Source organism: Rhinopithecus roxellana, chromosome 8, assembly GCF_007565055.1.
Source record: "Rhinopithecus roxellana isolate Shanxi Qingling chromosome 8, ASM756505v1, whole genome shotgun sequence".
In the NCBI taxonomy this organism is placed as follows: Eukaryota; Metazoa; Chordata; class Mammalia; order Primates; family Cercopithecidae; genus Rhinopithecus; species Rhinopithecus roxellana.
The window spans coordinates 19,428,178-19,450,415 of NC_044556.1; the positions used below are offsets into that span (position 1 = coordinate 19,428,178).

The 22,238-nt window shown below is 35.2% G+C and overlaps 1 protein-coding gene across 1 annotated transcript in view; it reads right to left on the bottom strand.

Annotated features, from left to right (window-relative positions):
• HFM1 (helicase for meiosis 1) overlaps positions 1–22,238 on the bottom strand; it is a 129,869-nt gene that overhangs the window by 69,052 nt on the left and 38,579 nt on the right. The window contains exons 13-19 of the mRNA XM_010370387.2: positions 19,608–19,651; positions 19,403–19,504; positions 18,854–18,999; positions 17,903–17,997; positions 17,103–17,236; positions 13,191–13,238; positions 9,226–9,306 (exon numbers count right to left, since the gene is read on the bottom strand). Coding sequence (XP_010368689.2) covers positions 9,226–9,306; positions 13,191–13,238; positions 17,103–17,236; positions 17,903–17,997; positions 18,854–18,999; positions 19,403–19,504; positions 19,608–19,651 — 650 coding nt within the window. The remainder of the gene's footprint in view (positions 1–9,225; positions 9,307–13,190; positions 13,239–17,102; positions 17,237–17,902; positions 17,998–18,853; positions 19,000–19,402; positions 19,505–19,607; positions 19,652–22,238) is intronic.

Sequence of the window (22,238 nt, forward strand, 5' to 3'; positions counted from 1 at the left end):
AGCAACCAGTCAAGAGAAAGAAATAAAGGGCACCCAAATAGGAAAAGAGGAAGTCAAACTATCTCTCTTCGCAGATGATATGATTTTATACCTAGAAAACACCAGAGTCTCTGCCAAAAGCCTCCTTGATCTGATAGACAATGTCATCAAAGTTTCAGTTTACAAAATCAGTGCACAAAAGTCAGTTAACATTTCTATACATAACATGCAAGCTGAGAGCCAAATCAAGAACACGATCTCACAATAGCCACAAAAAGAATAAAATGCTTAGGAATATGGCTAACCAGAAAGGTGAAAGATCCTACAATAAGAATTGCAAAACACTGCTCAAAGAAATCAGAAATGATACAAACAAATGTAAAAAACATTCCATGCTGATGGATAGGAAGAATCAATATTGTTAAAATGGCCAAAATGCCCAAAGCAATTTACAGATTCAATGCTATTTCTATCAACTACCAATGACATTTTTCACAGAATTTGCAAAAATTATTCTAAAATCGATGTGGAACCAAAAAAGAGCCTGAATAGTCAAAGCAATTGTAAGTAAAAAAGACAAAGCCAGAGGCATCACACTACCTCACTTCAAACTATACTACAAGGCTAGGGTAACCAAAACAGCATGGTACTATACAAAAACAGATACACAGAACAATGGAGCATGTTAGAGAACCCAGAAATAAAGCCAAACACCTACAACCATCTGATCATTGACAAAGTCAACAAAAACTAGCAACAGGGAAATGATTCCTATTCAATAAACAGTACTGGGACAACGGGTTAGTTATATGCAGAAGATTAAAACTGGACCCCTTCCTTTCATCACATATAAAAATCAACTCAAGATGGACTAAAGACTTAAATGTAAAACCTAAAATGATTTTTTAAAAAGCATAGAAGAAACCCTAGGAAATATCATTTTGGACATAGGTCCTGGCAAAGATTTCATGACAAAGATTCCAAAAGCAAATGTAACAAAAACAAAAATGGTTGAGTGGGATTTAACTAAAGAGTTTTGCACAGCAAAAGAAACTATCAACAGAGCAAACAGACAATGCACAGAATGGGGAAAACTATTTGCAAACTACGCATCTGACAAAGGTCAAATTCCCAGAATCTACAAGGAACTTAAACAAATTAATAAGTAAATTATAAACAATCCTATTTTTAAAATGGGCAAAGGACAAACATTACTCAAAACATACATGTGACCAACAAGCATATGAAAAAATGGTTAATATCACTCATCACTAGTGAAATGCAAAACAAAACTGCAACGATATATCATCTCACACCAGTTAGAATGGCCATTACTATAAAAAGTCAAAAAATAAGATGTTGGTGAGGCTGTGGAGAAAAGGCAATGCTTACACAGTGCTGGTGTGAATGTAAATCAGTACAACCACTGTGGAAAGCAGTTTGAAGACTTCTCAAAGAACTTTAAACTGAACTATCATTCAACCCAGCAATCCCATTACTGGGTATATACCCAGAGGAATATACATTATTCTAACATAAAGACATGTGTACACTTATGATAATCACAGCACTATTCACAATAGCCAAAACATGGACTCAACCTGGATGCTCATCAATAGTGGACTGCATAAAGCAAATGTGGTACACATAAACCATGGATTACTATGCAGCCATAAAAAAGAATGAAATCATTAGTTGATGCACTTTCTTCCTAGCATCGATGGTCCTTATATTTTGGCATGTTTTTGCAGTGGTTGGTGCCAGTTGTTACTTTCTATGTTTAGTGCTTCCTTCAGGAGCTCTTGAAGGGCAGGCCTGGTGGTGACAAATCTCTCAGCATTTGCTTGTCTGTAAAGGATTTTATTTCTCCTTCACTTATGAAACTCAGGTTGGCTGGATATGAAATTCTGGGTTGAAAATTCTTTTCTTTAAGAATGTTAAATATTGGACCCCACTCTCTTCTGGCTTGTAGAGTTTCTGCCGAGAGATCCGCTGTTAGTCTGATGGGCTTCCCTTTGTGGGTAACCTGACCTTTCTCTCTGGCTGCCCTTAACAATTTTTCCTTCATTTCAACTTTGGTGAATCTGACAATTATGTGTCTTGGAGCTGCTCTTCTCGAGGAGTATCTTTGTGGTGTGCTCTGTATTTCCTGAATTTGAATGTTGGCCTGCCTTGCTAGGTTGGGGAAGTTCTCCTGGATAATATCGTGCAGAGTGTAACCAGCTAACATCATAATGACAGGATCAAATTCGCACATAACAATATTAACCTTAAATGTAAATGGGTTAAATGCTTCAATTAAAAGACACAGACTGCCAAATTGGATAAAGAGTCAAGACCCATCACTGTGCTGTATTCAGGAGAACCATATCTTATGCAGAGACACACATAGGCTCAAAATAAAGGGATGGAGGAAGATCTACCAAGCAAATGGAAAACAAAAAAAGGCAGCAGTTGCAACCCTAGTCTCTGATAAAACAGACTTTAAACCAATAAAGATCAAAAGAGACAAAGAAGGCCATTACACAATGGTAAAGGGATCAATTCAACAAGAAGAGCTAACTATCCGAAATATATATGCACTCAATACAGGAGCACCCAGATTCATAAAGCAAGTCCTTACAGACTTACAAAGAGACTTAGACTCCAATACAATAATAATGGGACACTTTAACACTCCACTGTCAACATCAGACAGATCAACAAGACAGAAAGTTAACAAGGATATCCAGGAATTGAACTCAGCTATGCACCAAGAGGACCTAATAGACATCTACAGAACTCTCCACCCCAAATCAATAGAATATACATTCTTCTCAGCACCACACTGGACTTATTCCAAAATTGACCACATAATTGGAAGTAAAGCTCTCCTCAGCAAATGTAAAAGAACAGAAATTATAACAAACTGTCTCTCACACCACAGTGCAATCAAACTAGAACTCAGGATTAAGAAACTCAATCAAAACCACTCAACTACATGGAAACTGAACAACCTGCTCCTGAATGACTACTGGGTACATGACGAAACGAAGGCAGAAATAAAGATGTTCTTTGAAACCAATGAGAACAAAAACACAACATACTAGAATCTCTGGGACACATTTAAAGCAGTGTGTACAGGGAAATTTATAGTACTAAATGCCCACAAGAGAAAGCAGGAAAGATCTAAAATCGACATGCTAACATAACAACTAAAAGAACTAGAGAAGCAAGAGCAAACACATTCAAAAGCTAGTAGAAGGCAACAAATAACTAAGATCACAGCAGAACTGAAGGAGATAGAGACACAAAAAACCCTCCAAAAAATCAATGAATCCAGGAGCTGCTTTTTTGAAAAGATTAACAAAATTAATCGACTGCTAGCAAGACTAATAAAGAAGAAAAGAGAGAAGAATCAAATAGACGCAATAAAAAATGATAAAGTGGATATCACTACCAACCTCACAGAAATAAAAACTACCATCAGAGAATACTATAAACACTTCTACGCAAATAAACAAGAAAACCTAGAAGAAGTGGATAAATTCCTGGACACATACACTCTCCCAAGACTAAACCAGGAAGAAGTGGAATCCCTGAACAGACCAATAACAAGCTCTGAAATTGAGGCAATAATTAATAGCCTGCCAACCAAAAAAAGTCCAGGACCAGATGGATTCACGGCCGAATTCTACCAGAGGTACAAGGAGGAGCTGGTACCATTCCTTCTGAAACTATTCCAATCAATAGAAAAGGAGGGAATCCTCCCTAACTCATTTTATGAAGCCAACATCATCCTGATACCAAAGCCTGGCAGAGACACAACAAAAAAAAGAATATTTTAGACCAATATCCCTGATTAAAATCGATGCAAAAATCCTCACTAAAATACTGGCAAACTGAATCCAGCAGCACATCAAAAAGCTTATCCACCATGATCAAGTGGGCTTCATCCCTGGGATGCAAGGCTGGTTAAACATACGCAAGTCAATAAATGTAATACAGCATATAAACAAAACCAAAAACAGAAATGACATGATTATCTCAATAGATGCAGAAAAGGCCTTTGACAAAATTCAGTAGCCCTTCATGCTAAAAACTCTCAATAAAATCGGTATTGATGGAACGTATCTCAAAATAATAAGAGCTATTTATGACAAACCCACAGCCAATATCATACTGAATGGGCAAAAAATGGAAGCATTCCCTTTGAAAACTGGCACAAGATAGGGATGCCCTCTCTCACCACCACTCCTATTCAACATAGTGTTGGAAGTTCTGGCCAGGGCAATCAGGCAGGAGAAGGAAATAAAGGATATTCAATTAAGACAAGAGGAAGTCAAATTGTCCCTGTTTGTAGATGATATGATTGTATATTTAGAAAACCCCATCGCCTCAGCCCAATTACTCCTTAAGCTGATAAGCAACTTCAGCAAAGTCTCAGGATACAAAATCAATGTGCAAAAAATCACAAGCATTCCTAAACACCAATAACAGACAAACAGAGAGCCAAATCATGAGGGAACTCCCATTCTAAATTGCTTCAAAAAGAATAAAATACCTGGGAATCCAACTTACAAGGGATGTGAAGGACCTCTTCAAGGAGAAGTACAAACCACTGCTCAACGAAATAAAAGAGGACACAAACAAATGGAAGAACATTCCATGCTCATGGACAAGAAGAATCAATATTGTGAAAATGGCCATACTGCCCAAAGTAATTTATAGATTCAATGCCATCCCCATTAAGCTACCAATGACTTTCTTCACAGATTTGGAAAAAACTACTTTAAAGTTCATATGGAACCAAAAAAGACCCTGCATTGCCAAGACAATCCAGCGCAAAAAGAACAAAGCTGGAAACATCATGCTACCTGACTTCAAACTATACTGTAAGGCTACAGTAACCAAAACAGCATGGTACTGGTACCAAAATAGAGATATAGACCAATGGAACAGAACAGAACCCTCAGAAATAATACCACACATCTACAACCATCTGATCTTTGACAAACCTGACAAAAACAAGAAATGGGGAATGGATCCCCTATTTAATAAATGGTGCTGGGAAAACTGGCTAGCCATATGTAGAAAGCTAAAACTGGATCCTTCCTTACACCTTGTACAAAGATTAATTCAAGATGGATTAGAGACTTAAATGTTAGACTTAAAACCATAAAAACCCTAGAAGAAAACTTAGGCAATACCATTCAGGACATAGGCATGGGCAAGGACCTCATGTCTAAAACACCAAAAGCAATGGCAACAAAAGCCAAAATTGACAAATGGGATCTAATTAAACTAAAGAGCTTTTGCACAGCAAAAGAAACTACCATCAGAGTGAACAGGCAACCTACAGAACAGGAGAAAATTTTTGCAATCTGCCAACTGACAAAGCACTCATATCCAGAACCTACAAATAACTCAAACAAATTTACAAGAAAAAAACAACACCATCAAAAAATGGGCAAAGGAAATGAACAGACACTTCTCAAAAGAAGACATTTATGCAGCCAACAGACACATGAAAAAATGCTCATCATCACTCACCATCAGAGAAATGCAAATCAAAACCACAGTGAGATAGCATCTCACACCAGTTAGAATGGCGATCATTAAAAAGTCAGGAAACAACAGGTGCTGGAGAGGATGTGAAGAAATAGGAATGCTTTTACACTGTTGGTAGGACTCTAAACTAGTTCAACCATTGTGGAAGATAGTGTGGTGATTCCTCAAGGATCTAGAACTAGAAATACCATTTGACCCAGTCATCCCATTACTGGGTATATACCCAAAGGATTATAAATCATGTGGCTATAAAGACACATGCACATGTATGTTTACTGCAGTACTATTCACAACAGCACTATTCACAATAGCAAAGACTTGGAACCAACCCAGATGTACATCAATGATAGACTAGATTAAGAAAATGTGGCACATATACACCATGGAATACTATGCAGCCATAAAAAGGGATGAGTTCAGGTCCTTTGCAGGGACGTGGATGCAGCTAGAAACCATCATTCTCAGCAAACTATCACAAGAACAGAAAACCAAACACCGTATGTTCTCACTCATAGGTGGGAACTGAACAATGAGAACACATAGACACAGGAAGGGGAACATCACACCCCAGGGCCTGTCATGGAGTGGGGGGAAGGGGGAGGAATAGCATTAGGAGATATACCTAATGTAAATGACAAGTTAAAGGGTGCAGCACACCAACATGGCACATGTATACATATGTAACAAATCTGTACGTTGTGCACATGTACCCTAGAACTTAAAAGTACAATAAAAAAATTTAAAAAAATGAAATCATATCCTTTGCAGCAACATGGATGGAGCTGGTGACTATCATCCTAAGCAAATTTATACAGGAATAGAAAACAAAATACTACATGTTTTCACTTATAAGTGGGAGCTAACATTGAGTATACATGGACACAAAGATGGCTACAATAAACATCAGGGCTTACTTGAGGGTGGAGGGTGAGAGGAGGGTAAGGATTGAAAAACCTAATGTCGAGTACTATGCTCATTACCCGGGTGATGAAACAATCTGTACTCCCCATGATATGCAATTTACCCACATAACAAAGCTGCACATGTATCCCCTGAACCTAAGACAAAAGTTGCAAAAAAAAAAAAAAAAGGAAATTACAAACCTACCCGCCTGGTAAGGTCAACTACAATAGCTAACTGAAATGCAAGTATCTTACAAAGTATCAAAGAACTAGGTATTTATCTGAGAGAGGATTTAAACCCAAAGAGATAAAATTTAAATTCCTAAGTTTTACTCCTGAAAATTGAGGTTTGCAAGTCTGAAGCAGAATTAAGTAACTGTATTTTTAACACACCAGCATCTTCAGTTGATTTTGACAGCAAGTAGTCCACCCCCAATACACCTTAAGAAATTTTACCCTAGCAGATGATAAGGAATATTTTCAGCACAAATTGGATTGTCTTTTTGATGTTTGGTGACATCAGACACCAAAAGGATATGGAATGAGTATGGAAAATGCCTGGATATTGAATGACTGAGGAATGAAAGAAACCAAAGGCATCAGTATTTTATGGTGATCTTAGGTGTGGCAAAAAAGCTAATGAGAATAGGCAAACATTGATTTTCCTAGCTTTGGAAAAGAGACAGCAACAACTTCTGTTACAGTAAAATGTTTTCACATTCATTATCGCATTTGATCAACACTACACCCAATACAGTAAGTAGGATATGTAATACATTCCTGTTTTCAGATGAATAAACTAAGACAGCTAATATAAGGCAATAGTAAACTAAGACAGCTAATATAAGGCAACATACAACAAGTAGTAGAACTGGGACTGAAATACAGATATTTGGAACCCAAATTCTATGTTCACTCTGCTTCACAGTATTCCAGGTTAAATTAACTCATATGCCTCTGGATGTCAAGCTTCATGTAATATATGTAAGTAAAAATTTATCATAGAAAACTGAAGATCAAATTTTATAGCAAAGGTGAGAGGTCATGATCAAAACTAAAACTTTGAATTCATTTACATAATGACTATAGATGTAGCAGTGAAGGTGAATTATGTTTTCAAAAAACGAGCATAATCTGGAAATAAAGATTCAAGGCCTGAAACTTTAAGAAGTACATAGTAAGCATAAAAGGTCAGCAAAGTAAGGTTGATTAAAGAAGAAGGAGAACCAGAAAAGTGGAGTGTTAAGAATAAAAAAATAACTAAGTACTATTCACTGATGACTGACAAAGAATAAATGTTATTATAGGTCATTTATTAGGTATGTTTAAAGACAATAAGAATAGTATCAGTGGATTCAAGAAGTACCATAAGAATGAAGTGATAGTGGGAATAAGATTCCTGATGAGAATGAAAGTATATAAAAACAGATGAAGAAGACGCCTTAGTGATTCTTATGCCCCGTCTAGTGAGATGCTCTAGAACACACAGAAGACAATTCTCACAAACAAAATTAGACTTATCAGAATAAGGACCAAGGAAAAAGGAAAAAAAATGTTATTAATGTAGGGCTGAGAGTCAGGGCAACAAATTATTTTAAAACTAAACCTTATATTAAATATAAATTTTAACATTTTACAAAATCATGTATTTCTATAGTATGGTTGCAAGTAAGTAAAAAAACGCATTAAAAATGAACAGTACATGCTAAATGTTAACAGATTCTGAATTCAAAAAAAATTTTTCCACACTACCCAACTTTCAAACAATAAATTACCTTTACTTAAAAAGATTAACTGGAATAATAAAGTCATTTTCTCCAAAAACTTCTAATCATGAGTGCTAAAAACCACAAAACATCCTTTCTCTCTTTTATTATACTCTAAACAGAATTGAGAGAGAGAGAGAGAGAGAGAGAGAGAGAGAGAGAGAGAGAGGTTCAGGACATGCTATCTCAAAATGTGGCATCTTGGCCTATTGAATATTTTAAGCTGTAGGAATCTGAGAAACAACATGTACAGGAGTAATTTTTCTGGCCTTCCCCTGAAGCAAGTCATAACACCCTCATGTGAGAGGTGCCCTCCCTATACCTAAACAATGGAGCATCTTTATCTCCATAGACACAGAGAGGAATCTGAATGAACAGGCTTTGCTAAATTTCCCCCAATTTATTACACTTAGTTCATATCCCCTTTGTCCTATCATATTTCTCCATGACTTTTCCATCTTCATCACACCTGGCATAAAAACATTCAGGTTTAACCATTTCTTTGGGTCTTAATTTCCTTATAAAGGTTCCCATGTCACATAAAACATATTAAATAAATTTGTATGCTTTTCTCTTGCTAATACCTTTTGTCATAGGAGTCCCAGTCACTGAATCTAAGATGAGTGGAAGGAAAAGATATTTTTTCTAACCTTACAGAAGTCTAACCACCAGATTATCAACGGTTGAATATTTGAGAATATAAAAAGCATATAAAAGCATGCCAATAAAAGTATATCTATAATAGTTATAACAGGTTTAAGCAACCCAAAGATTGAAGCATTTTGTTCCTCTGCCAGAAGTCACCAGAATCAGTGAAGACAAATTCTGTGCACCTGTCAAAAAGAAACTATACTTTTACAAATAGGGCTTGCTTAAATTTATCATGCCTATGGGTAATAATGATGATACCCTATTGAGAACTGAGATCATGATTTAGTTTTATCATCATCTAAATTTTAGTAAAACAAAATTTTAATTTAGTCTTAAGTAAACAATTGCTAAATTTACTGACAATGATAGGAAATTACCAGTTGGTTTGAAATTAACACCTTCATCCATCTTTATTAAGTCCAGGGATGATAAATCATTCAGATTCTTCAAACATAATTCTGTTTAATTATAGAAAACACATTTTAATTTTAGTAAAATAGGGAAGTAGGGCAAAATAATTTATTATTAAATATGCTAAAGTTGTGTTATTACTGTGTAATTGTTCTAGAAGAACCACAGTCCCTACTTAAGCGGTAAGGAAAAGCTCATTTAAATAAAAAAGCTAATATACCAAAAACATTTTCTAATAGTAACAAGAATACAAGTAATAAAAATAACAGTAAGTAGAAATAATAAAACTTGGAGTATTTAAATGATACACATGTATTACCTCATTTAATCCTCAAAACATCACAATAAGGTAGACACTGATATTTTCATATATAGGTTAGGAAACAAAAGAATAGAGGCTAAGTAACTTGCTCCTTTGCTATCTGCCCTCCATTAAGGCAATGGTTTTCTTTTTCTTTTTTCTTTAAATTTCTATCAAAGATATATTAATATATGCACAAAGTATAAGAAGTCAAATAGTTCTGCAAAGATTATTCCAAAAACCACCAGTTCTTCCCCGCCTCCCTCTTTGCCACTTTCTTGAAGCAACAACTTTAACTGATGCTTTCTGGTGTTTACTTTTGTTTCTCTGACAGGAAGCAATGCTAGTTCATGCTCACTATTGATGGGGATCAGAGCAATTATAGTGATCTGCTGCTTACAGTTCCTTCTCTGCCTCATGCTATACTCCAGGAGATGTAAGATAGTTCAGAGCAGACAGTGGGAATACTGTAATAGTTCAATCCTAAACAGAGCAGCCACTCAAATAAACACCCTTAGAGTTCTTCGGGAAATACTTCAGTTTAAGCAACACTGTTTAGACAGCTTGATAATGTTAAGTGTTTGGTTTAGTAAAGATTTTGAAGTCTTTTCTAATTTTCTTAATTACCCACTATTAAATCAGTTCATTATCCACCACTCGGCAAGTCAATGAAAAATGCTTACTTTACCATAAGCTGAGCATGATTCTAAGCTCTATGTTTACAGCAGTTAACAAGATAAGGTTCTTCTTTTTAGAACTTATATTTTACAGAAGACAACAATCAACATACAAATACATAATAAGATTTCATGTATACTATAAAGAAACATAAGGCTAAGAACCTATCTAGAATGATTGTGTAGAATTTTAAATCTTTTAACTAAAGCTTATGTTTATTTCCTTTCCTTTTTCTTTTCTTTTCTTTGAGACAGGGTCTTACTGTGTTGCCCAGGCTAAAATAGAGTGGCAAGATCACAGCTCACTGCAGCCTCAACCTACCAGGCTCAAGCAATCTTCCCACCTCAGTCTCCCAAGTAGCTGGAACTACAGGCATGTACCACCGCACCAGCTAAGTTTTTAAAAAACACTTTTTGTAAAGGTAGGATCTCCCTATGTTGTCCAGGCTGGTCTCAAACTCCTGAGCTCAAGTGATCTGCCCACTTTGGCCTCCCAAAGGGATTACAGGCATGAACCACCATGCCCAACCTATATGTATTTCTCATAACTGCTATATATTTTCATATAGAGTAAGGCTATCCTCACCCTAATTGTCAAAATAAACACATTACTTTTTCTAAAAACAAGGAAAACAATGATAACAACATCATAGAATCATTTTCTCTTCCTCTCAGTAAATTTAAGTAAGTGGATTTAAATAAGATACCACAGGAAGACCTCTCTAAAAAGTTAGTATTTGAACAGAGACCTGAATAAAATGAAGGTGCACATCATGTGAAGTATGCAAGGAGAGTTCCAAAAATAGGGAACAAAGTGTGCAAAGGACCTGATGTGGGAACAAGCTTGGTGTATTTAAGGAATAGCAAGAAGGCCAATTTGGTGAAAGTAGAATAAGAGAGAGAGAAAGTGACGAGATGTAGTTAGAGTAATAGGCAGGGAGATATCAAGCAGGATTTTGTGGGCTGTGGTGAAAGTTTGTATTTTATTCTGAGAGTGATGGGGAAGCTATTAGAGTATACTGGGCAAGAAAGTATAATCAAGTTTAGGAAACAGCATATACTATGCTAACGATCCTTCCTGAGAGATTTAAGGCAGATCTCCAAGGATAATGGCACGGCTCAGAAAATGCTGACCCAAAGCATTTCAAACTCAGTAAGACTGAGAGGACCTCAGAAACAAGAAGGTCACTCTGACCTTTCCCTGCCTTTCTGTGTGAAGCATGGTCATAAAGGAGTTCTCTGACCTACTTTGTCTAAATTCTAAGACCCTCATTCCAGGGTATGGAATGGTCCTGCCTCATACCCATGGAATGGTCCCGTCTCATGCCCAGGAAGAAAGAAAGCTACACAGAGAGGCCAAGAAGAATCTGAACAAATAGGCCTTGTTAAGTTTTGCCCAGTTTATTAATATTAGATAATACCCTTTTGACCAGTCATGTTTCTCGACAACTATCCATTTTTTTTCATTAGACTTGCCATAGAAATACAGTTTTCCCTGGGTCTCTGGATCTTAATTTCTGAAGGCTCCCATGTCATATACAACTTTGATTAAATAAATTTGTTATGCTTTTCTCTTGTTAATCTGCCTTGTTACAGGAGTGTCAGCTGTGAACTTTGCAATGAATGAGGAAAAGATGTTACTTGTTTTTCTCTGCTATAATACCAAAACCTTAATATTCAGTTATATTTAGCTACTGCTGTTTATAAGGCAAAATTTTGCTAACGCTATAGTGACCAAAGATAAAGCAAATATGAGCTGTGATTCTGCTAATTTAACAAAAGATAAAACTTTAAAGTTATCCAAATATAGCAATATATCTCTTGGACTGTCTAATTTCTTGAGTGTATTTGATCATTATTTTCAAAATATATGTTTAATTTTTAAAATTCCATTACAAAATTAATCAATACCTTGAAGATAATACAACTTATAATCTGTATTTCAACATGAATACAGCAGCATTATGAATATATGCTATTGGTTATGACCATGTTTTAACAACATATTTATTCTTTAAGCAAGACAATTTTACTGCTTTATCTCCGCATTTTTATTTGCCACACATGTAATACAAGTAGAGAATAAATTTAAATTGGCTAAATCTTTTTAGAGGATCTAACATTTTTTTCTTTTACTAAAGGGACAGTCTCAACACAATGAAAAGGTAGCAATTTCTAATCTTAATAAATGCCTAACAATATTTTATATTCTAAAAAACAAGAAATACTAGTTGATTAAATAACAAGCTGAGGTTGGATAGGAATACATCTTTGGCACAGGTTGGGATACGAAGCCCATAATCAATCTAGGCTTATATTTTTCAATTAAAATTAAGTAGAAAAGAAAAAATACATATTGGGCATGGTTGCTCACACCTATAATCTCAGTGCTTTGGGAGGCAGAGGTGGGAGGATCACTTGAGGCCAGGAGTTTGAGACCAGGCTGAAAAACACAGTGAGACCCCCTTTCTAAAAAAAGCTACAAAACTAACCAGTTGTGGTGGCTCACACCTATAGTCCCAGCTACTCAGGAGGCTTCAGCAGGAGGATCATTTGAGCTCAGGAGTTCAAGGTTACAATGAGCTATGATCACGCCACTGCATTCCATCCTGGGTGACAGAGTAAGATTATCTCTTTTAAAGAAAGAAAAAATACAGAGTGTGTATCTGTAAGCATATTTTCAAAGACCAGGGATGTTAGAAATAAAAGCCAAATAAACCAAGGTAACATATTATACAAAGAAAGATATTCTGATAGAATAAATTGATTAATTCAGCAAAAAAGTGTATATGCCAAGCTTTTTGTGTGAAAAAGAAATAGTTCACATTATTTTTCTACAGATAAGTTTCCTTTTTAAAAAATGATTTACAAAAGCATATTCTTACTTTCATAATAACTGAACTTTTTCACTAAAATATATAGAATCTAATTTTTGGAATGAAATGCACCTAACCTTGTAATTTTGCTTCAATTCCATCTTTGTTCAATCCAGATGCAAAACCTGCATGTCATAAAAATTTCCAAAAAGTAAAATAGAATTTAATTCATCTTTACAGGCTCAGTTGATACCCCAGTTAACTAGTGAAGAGTAGTCTAATTGAGTGTTATATAAGAAAAAAAAAATCTCAGCTTATTGAATTCAAATAAGACTTAAATATCCATAGAAACAATGAACAGGAATATCATATTTTAACAAGAATGGTATGGAATAAATTTCCAAATGTTTTACACATAGCAAATATCATCAAGTGATTAATATATTCTAAAGAACTTTCATTATAACATGAATGTTCCTAGGAAAACATATTTGGTAATAAAACCATTTTGTGCTATTCACTAAAGTTGTAACTACACATACCGTTTAACACAATAATTTCACTCCTAGGCACATACCCACAGATATACATATACATGTGTATAAAAAGATATATACAACAATGTTCACAGCAACATTATTTAAAATTAATAATTTCCTTTCATCAAAAGATTTATATTCATATAAATGGAATATTTTCAAGAATAGATAAAGCTAGCCTGTGGTATGTAAGTCAGAATAGCATTGACTTCTGGGGGCAAATACTGACAGAAAAGGAGCATGAGGGAACATCTAGAAAATGTTCTATATCTTAATCTGGGCTGTGGTTACATGTGTGTATATGTGTGTATAAACATATATATAAAACTTCATTGACCTGTACACCTCATATTTGTGAAGTTTACTATAAGTGATATCTCAATACAAAAAAGTAACTACAGAAAATAAAATAACCACAAAAAGGCAGAAATGAAAATTAAAACATGAAAAGATATCAATATGCATATATAATATTGATAAAAATACACAAGTATACACCCAAAGGAAAGGCTGGAGAAACAAAATACGGCACTTTTGAACACTGCTGAAAGGTATATGAGCTACTAAGGTAGCAATTTAGCCACAGGTATCAAATTTATAAATGCATATATCTTTGACACAGGAATTTCATTTCTTTTTTTTATTATTATACTTTAAGTTCTAGGGTACATGTGCACAAGGTGCAGGTTTGTTACATATGTATACATGTGCCATGTTGGTGTGCTGTACCCATTAACTCGTCATTTACATTAGGTATATCTCCTAATGCTATCCCTCCCCCTTGTCCCCTCCCCATAATAGGCCCCGGTGTGTGATGTTCCCCTTCCTGTGTCCAAGTGATCTCATTGTTCAATTCCCACCTATGAGTGAGAACATGCCGTGTTTGGTTTTCTGTTCTTGCGATAGTTTGCTGGCAATTTCATTTCTAGAGATTTATCATACAGATAAATTCATGCGTGTAAAAAATGAAGGGATTTTTGGCTGCATTGTTTGTAATAGCAAACAATTAGAAAAAGTATAAACGTCCACCAATTGGGGATCATTTAAATAGGTGATACATAAGTAAATGGAATATTATTTAGCTATTTAAAAAAGCTTCCAGCCAGGCATGGTGGCTCACAGCCAAAATCCCAGCACTTAGGGAGGGTGAAGTGGGAGAATCGCTTGAGCCCACAAGTTCGAGACCAGCCTGGGCAGCATAGGGAGGCTCTGCCTCTACATTTTTTTTTTTTTTTCAAAAGTTAGCCAGGTGTACTGACATATGCCTGTAGTACCAGCTACTCAGGAGGTTGAGGTGAGAAGATCACTTGAGTCCAGAAGGTTGAAGCTGCAGTAAACTGTGATCACACCACTGGATTTCAGCCTGAGCAACAGAGCGACAGCCTGTCTCAAAAAAGTTTCCAAGACATACTAAGAAAAAAAGGAATGTGCAGAAGACTACAATAATGGAGGTTTAAAAAAAATATGACCACAAGGCCAGGCACAGTGGCTCATGCCGGTAATCTCAGCACGTTGGGAGGCCAAGGCAGGTGGATCACTTGAGATCAGGAGTTCGAGACCAGCCTGGTCAACATGGTGAAGCGTCGTCTCTGCTAAAAATGCAAAAAATTAGCCAGGCATGGTGGTGCGTGCCTGTAGTCCCAGCTACTCAGAAGAGTAAGGCGGAGAATTGCTTGAACCTGTGAGGTGGAGGTTGCAGTGAGCCAAGATTGTGCCACTGCATTCCAATCTGGGCAATCAAGAGAGGCTGTCTCAAAAAAAAAATATGCCCACAAATTCTTTGATATTCTGCCCTCTGAGAGATGAACATAAGCCCTCTCACCTTCGTGTGACCAGGACTCAGTGACTTGCTTCTAAAAAACCCAATAAAGCAGAAGTAATGATGTGTGACTTCAGAGACAAAGTTATAAAAAAGTACTACTGCTTCTGATTTAGTCTGTCTCTGTCTCTCTTTCTCTCTCAATCATTCATCCTGAGAAAAATCAGCTGCCATGCTATGAGGAAAGATCCACCTGGCAAAAGAGGCCTGCCAACAACTGTGAGAAACTGAGGCCTCTAACTTATAGCTCTGTGAGTGAGACTACTTAGAAGTGAATCTTCAAGACCCAGGAAAGCCTTCAGATGACTGCAGCCCTAGCTGACATATCTTACAATCTAAGAAGAGCCTCTGACCCAGAGCCACCTAGCTAAGACAGTCCCAGATTCCTAACCCACATAAGCTGTGTGAGATAATAAATTCTGGTTGTTTCTAGATTATTTGTTTTAGGGTAATTTGTTAAAAGGAATGGAAAACTAATACATTATGCCACCATTTGTGTTTAAATGGTGGGAAAATAAAATTACATTTTCTTATTTACTTTTATATGCAAAAAATATTATTCAAAAAAGATATACCAATGATTACAGAACTAGGGGACAGAAAGGGGAGAGATGGGAATTGAACAACTGTGTGGGTGGGGATATACATGGAAGAATTTTAGTTGTATATATTCCTTCACTTTATGATTTTTGAACTAAGTAAATGTATTACCTAGTTGAAATAGACATTTTTAAGTGATATGAATATTTATATATTCCTTTAATATAGACTTATATTAATTACTCTTTGAGATCTGAAAGTTTTGAACCTCTGTGCATTAGAATGATACTTCAACGAGTCAGGCTTTAATTTGGTATTCAACAACCCCAAGTATAGGTTATTTTATAACCTATACCACATAAAAAAACCCTCTGGAAGCCACATAACAAGATGTGGGTTAGCTATAGAAGCAAGATGAAAATTGTGGCAGCAACAGTAGTACTATATACTTTCATTTCTTTTTTTTTTTTTTTTTTTTGAGACAGAGTCTCACTCTGTCGCCCAGGCTGGAGTGCAGTGGCCGGATCTCAGCTCACTGCAAGCTCCGCCTCCCAGGTTCCCGCCATTCTCCTGCCTCAGCCTCCCGAGTAGCTGGGACTACAGGCGCCTGCCACCTTGCCCGGCTAGTTTTTTGTATTTTTTAGTAGAGACGGGGTTTCACCGGGTTAGCCAGGATGGTCTCGATCTCCTGACCTCGTGATCCGCCCGTCTCGGCCTCCCAAAGTGCTGGGATTACAGGCTTGAGCCACCGTGCCCGGCCTCATTTCTTATAAATTGAAAAATAAACAGTCATAAACTCAAAAAAGGGAGTAGTTGAACAGTAAGGACAGACAAAATTCAAAACGTTCTGTAACTTTAACTTATTTTCAATGATTTAGACATTTCTGTTATTTTTACTGGAGCTGAACTTTTTTCCACTAGGTCTATTTTTAATGGTGCTGATTTCAAATCTTGTTGAAACACTAGAAGTAAAACAGACTAAAATTTCTCAGTTTGTCTACTCTTGTCTCTAAATGTATTTGGGACTGTTGCTATCTTTTGTTTTATTATCTATTAGTTTCTGTAATCTATCTATCCTGTAACTTATTAGTATAAATACAGGCCTAGCTGGCTTGAAAAAATTACTACTTTTCCAAGTCAAAGTAACAAACCATAATGAGATGGATTTTTCAAGGCTCTGATATAAAGCAAAGTTGATCGTATCCATTCCAAAGCAATATTCACATCCGTGATGGTATGCAGTACTACCTCTGCATTTAAATGCTCAATAAGATGTCTGTGCAAACTAATGAAAAAAAAAAACTTTGCATTACGAATATGCAGTTCAATGCCATAACTCTTACTTTTTAACTTTAATAATATGTAATATACCAATTGCTACTTTACTAATTCATGAACTATAACTTAATTTCCAAAAACATAAAAGAAAACCTTAAGAAGTCAGTTCAACTTCTAAAAAGGCTTCAGATATATCTCTCTACTTTATGGTTATAGAACACGGATTACTGCTTTAACAAAAGTTGAAGCGTAAATTATATCCTACTTTCTCCAAAAGAGAATACATTAAATACCTTACTAATAAGTCCCAGATTTCCTCTATTATTAAATTAAGATGTGAAAATATTTCTCCTTTATTACAAATTAGTAATTATAAATTTATACAATTTCATATATAAATTATAATCATAATTACTAAGGCTTTATTACAAATTGGGGTTTGTTATAAACAAGAACACATGCTTGTCAAGAAATACCACTGAATAAAATGGCTACATTTAAAAAAAATTATTAAATTCCCTAAAACGACACAAACTATCTAGTTAAATTGTTGAAAACTTTACAGAAAATGGCCTTAAAAAATCTCCAAACCAAATTTCCTTTTGATATTTTAAAAGGAAATAAAATAAGCTATATCAGCATTACTATCTTTTTGGAACATTTTTTGTCTTACCTGCTTTCTACGGTGTCTCTACAAGCTAACATCTGAATGTACTTGTCTCTTGTGCTTAATCGAGTCATGATAACTGCAGTAGCTGTAGTGTCAAACTGGGGAAAAACACAAACAGAAATTTAGTGAAGAAGAGCACATCTTGGTACCAGTCCTCTGCAAAAACTCAAGACTTTCATTTTATATTAAACAGTCTCCTTGTCTGAAATAACACTTTGAAAAGACCTTTAAAATGCTCTCACTTTGTTAACCTAAAAATTAATTTAAAAACCTTCCAAGAGTATAGCTGTAAATATCACTTTGGTTTCAATGTAACATAATTTTGGCAATGTTAAAATCAAAACAAACTCTGGTAACTGCATAAAAGTTGTAAGATTTGGTATAGTTTACATATAATCTGATTTACTCCATGAAATTATAGAATTGTATAACATAATATTTACAAATGTTTTGAAAATATACTCTTCCTGATGCTCCCATAATAGCTATAAAAATGACTTATTCATGTATTTGTCAGAGTAGGGTATGTTTTGAAATGTATTTGGGCTGACTTTTGTCATAATGCCTGGGAACACTATTAGCATTTAGTGCTAGGACCTAGGGATGTTACATGTTCTGTAATGTGACAGCCCTAAACAAGGAAAACCTGTTCCATCCAAAATCCTGAGTACCCCCATTCAGAATAAAAAAACAAAACAAAACCAAAAAGACCTTTAAGAGTATACCCATTCATAAACCCATCCCTTCATCAGCCAGTGCGAGCTTAGACAGAATGAAGGAAGTATGTCCCAGTTGGTGAGGCTTGTTTTACTTTTATTCCTCCATGAAAGGTAAATTTTCTCTGCTATACTACTTTTAAGCCTGATATAATTATGACATGTTAATAAAAAAATATACCATTTTTTTGTTTTTATCATATTTTTAAGTATAAAAAGCAAAGTTATTGTCACTTACTTGAGGTCGACCAGCTCTACCAATCATCTGTAGAATATCTGTTTCACTGTACTCTTCAAACAGTCCTCCAGCATAATGCATTGTAGATTTTATAACTACTAGGTGAGCAGGCAAATTTACTCCCATAGCTAAAGTACTGGTAGTAACTGCATCAGATTAAGACATAGTAATTTTGAGCCATTTAACTTTATTGCTTCATAAAGACTTTTAAATAAAAGACATTTCTATAAATGTAATAAAATCTCATATATAAGAAATTTAGAAAAGAAAGAAAAAAGAACATTACAATCTAAAATAGTGACACACTTTAAATCCAAAAACCTATTAAATTCTTGTTTTTCAAATTACACTACGTTCAATAATATGACAAACAACTAAACATTGCCAAAGAATTTACTGTAGCATCTACATGCGTAGGTAACCACTTAATTCTAGATTCTCACAAGAAAAGAAGAAAGAAGCAGAATACTTGAGCTTTTCCTTTTTTTCCTCTTAAAAATAATTTTCCAAAATATTTTATAGCATCCACAAGAAATATGTTTTACTTACAAAGAACTGGTAAATCTCCAACAGTAAAAGCTCCCTCAACTACTTTTCTATCTGACAGCTCCATACCAGCATGATGATAAGCGGCACCATCTTTTAAGATATCTGTAATAAAAATATATCAGCTGTTACTATTAGTATTTTATCAATAATTGGCACCTCTCATCTATATGTGAAAATGCTATTCAAAAATTATCTCTAAACCTACCTCTCAGTTTTGAATCTCTTACGGAATATGCATACTTCTGTAACCTATTTAAAAATACCATAAAATTATTTAGTTACTCCCAGTAACATTAGAGGACTCTGAAACAGTTTATTAATTATTTTAAAACTTAGAGATATCAAAAAATTTTCACAATATCATTATCTAAAAACTATTTTAAGAAGTAGAAAATATCCAACTTACATATTCAAAAGTCCCTAAACTTATGAGCTGTAATATTAAAGCTCACTTTTAAACCAAGAATTTGGAAAACTCACTTCCCCCAGGAAAAAAACATAATTGGTGATTAACAAGTCTACTCTCATGATTTGCCTAAAAAAAATTGTAAGAAGTAACAATTTCTAAAACTACTATATCACTAGTAAGCCAAAAAAAAAAAAAAAAAAAAAATAGAAATAAACAATAGTTGTTTCCAGTGCTCTAAGACATGGCATTTAAAAAAACTAGGTTGGCCGGGTGCGGTGGCTCATGCCTGTAATCCCAACATTTTGGGAGGCTGAGGCAGGCAGATCACGAGGTCAGGAGATAGAGACCATCCTGGCTAGCATGGTGAAACCCCATCTCTACTGAAAATACAAAAAATTAGCTGGGCATGGTGGCAGGTGCCTGTTAGTCCCAGCTACTGGGGCAGCTGAGGCAGGAGAAAGGCATGAACCCAGGAGTCAGAGCTTGCAGTAAGCCAAGATCGTACCACTGCACTCCAGCCTGGGTGACGGAGAGACTCCATCTCAAAAACAAAAACAAAAACAAAAACAAAACTAGGTCAGGAGGAAGCAAGATGGTCAACTAGAGATGGCTAATGCTCATCCTCCGCACAAAAAAGAGCAAAACAATGAATAAACAACTAACTACATTTTGACCAGAGTGACTAAAGGAAAGTGCCTCTCTACAAATTTGAAACAGGGGATTATTCCACTAGTTGTGCAGACATCAATACAGGGACACAAGAAACATGAAAAAAAGAAAAAAAAAAAAAAACCAGAAAACACAACAGCACCAAATGAACACAATAATTCTCCAGTAACGGATTCCAAAAAAACAGAAATTTGCATATTGCCTGAAAAGGAGTTCAAAGTAATAATCCTAAGGAAACTCACTGAGATACAAAAGAATACAGATAGACAGTTCAATGAAATCAGGAAGACAATTCATTATCTGCATAAGAAAGTCATTCAAAAAGTACCAAATAGAAATCTTGGAGCTAAAGAATTAAATGAATGAAATCAAAAATAGAGAGCTTCAATAGTAAACCAAAACAAGCAGAAGAAAGAATCCATGAAATGAAGTTAGGTTTCTGAAATAGCCTAGTCAGAGGAAAAAAAAAGAAAAAAGAACAAAAAAGAGTGAAGAAAGCCTACAGGACTTATGGGACACCATTAAGCAAACAAGTATTCATATTATGGAGGTTCCAGAAGGAGAAGAATGAGGAAAATGCATAGAAAGCTTATTTAACAAAATAATTGCTGAAAACTTCCCAAGTCTTGGGAGAGATATGGACCCCCAGTTCCATGAATCTCAAAATCACCAAACATGTTCAAACCCAAAAAGGTCCTCACTGAGGCACATTATAATAAATGTCAAAAGTCAAGGACAAAGAGAGAATTTTAAAAGTAGCAAGAGAAAAGTGTCAAGTAATTTATAGGGGACTCTCCATTAGACTATCAGTGGATTTCTCAGCAGAAACCTTGCAGGCCAGGAGAGCACAAGATGATACAGTCAAAGCCCTGAAAGAAGACAATATTGCCAGTAAACAATACAATACAATACTGTAAAAAGCAAAGCTGTTCATCAGAAATGAGGAGAAATAAAGTCTCTGCCAGATAAATAAAAACTGAGGAAATTCACCACTAGACCTGCCTTATAAGAAATGATTTAAGCTGTTCTTCTACCAGATACAAAAGAATGATAATTAGTATCATGAAAACATATTGAAAGCATAAAACACACTGGTAGAAGTAAATGCAGAGTCAAATTCAGAATCTGCCACCACTGTAATGGTGATCTGTAAGTCTTTCAAATCTCCAGTATGAAGGTAAAAAGTCAAAATGGTCAAAAATGTAGCTACAATGAGTTGTTAAGGAATACTGAATATAAAAAGACGTAAATTATGTCAACAAACATCAATTGTGGGGGGAGGGCAAAAATCTAGAGTATTTGTATGTGACTAAAGTCCAGTTGTTATCAGCTTAAAATAGTCTATTATAACTATAAGATATTTTATGTAAGCCTTGTGGTAATTGCAAAGCAACAAGCTACAGGAGATACAAATGAGAAAGAGAAAGGAATCAAAGCTTAGCACTACAGAAAAACAACAAATCACAAACATATACAACAAGAGGAAGAAAGGAACAACTGATCTACCAAGCAATCAGAAAATAATTAAAACTGCAGGAGTAAGCCCTTATCTATCAATAATAACCCTGAAGGCAAATGAATTAAATTCTCCAATCACGACATACAGTATCTAAATTGATAGGGAAAAAAAAAAGATCCAAATATACGCTGCCTACCAGAGATCTATCTTAGTTATAAGGACACAGGCTGAAAGTTAAGGGGTAGAAGAAAATATTCTATGTAAATAGTAACCAAAAGAGAGCAGGGTGGCTATTCTTA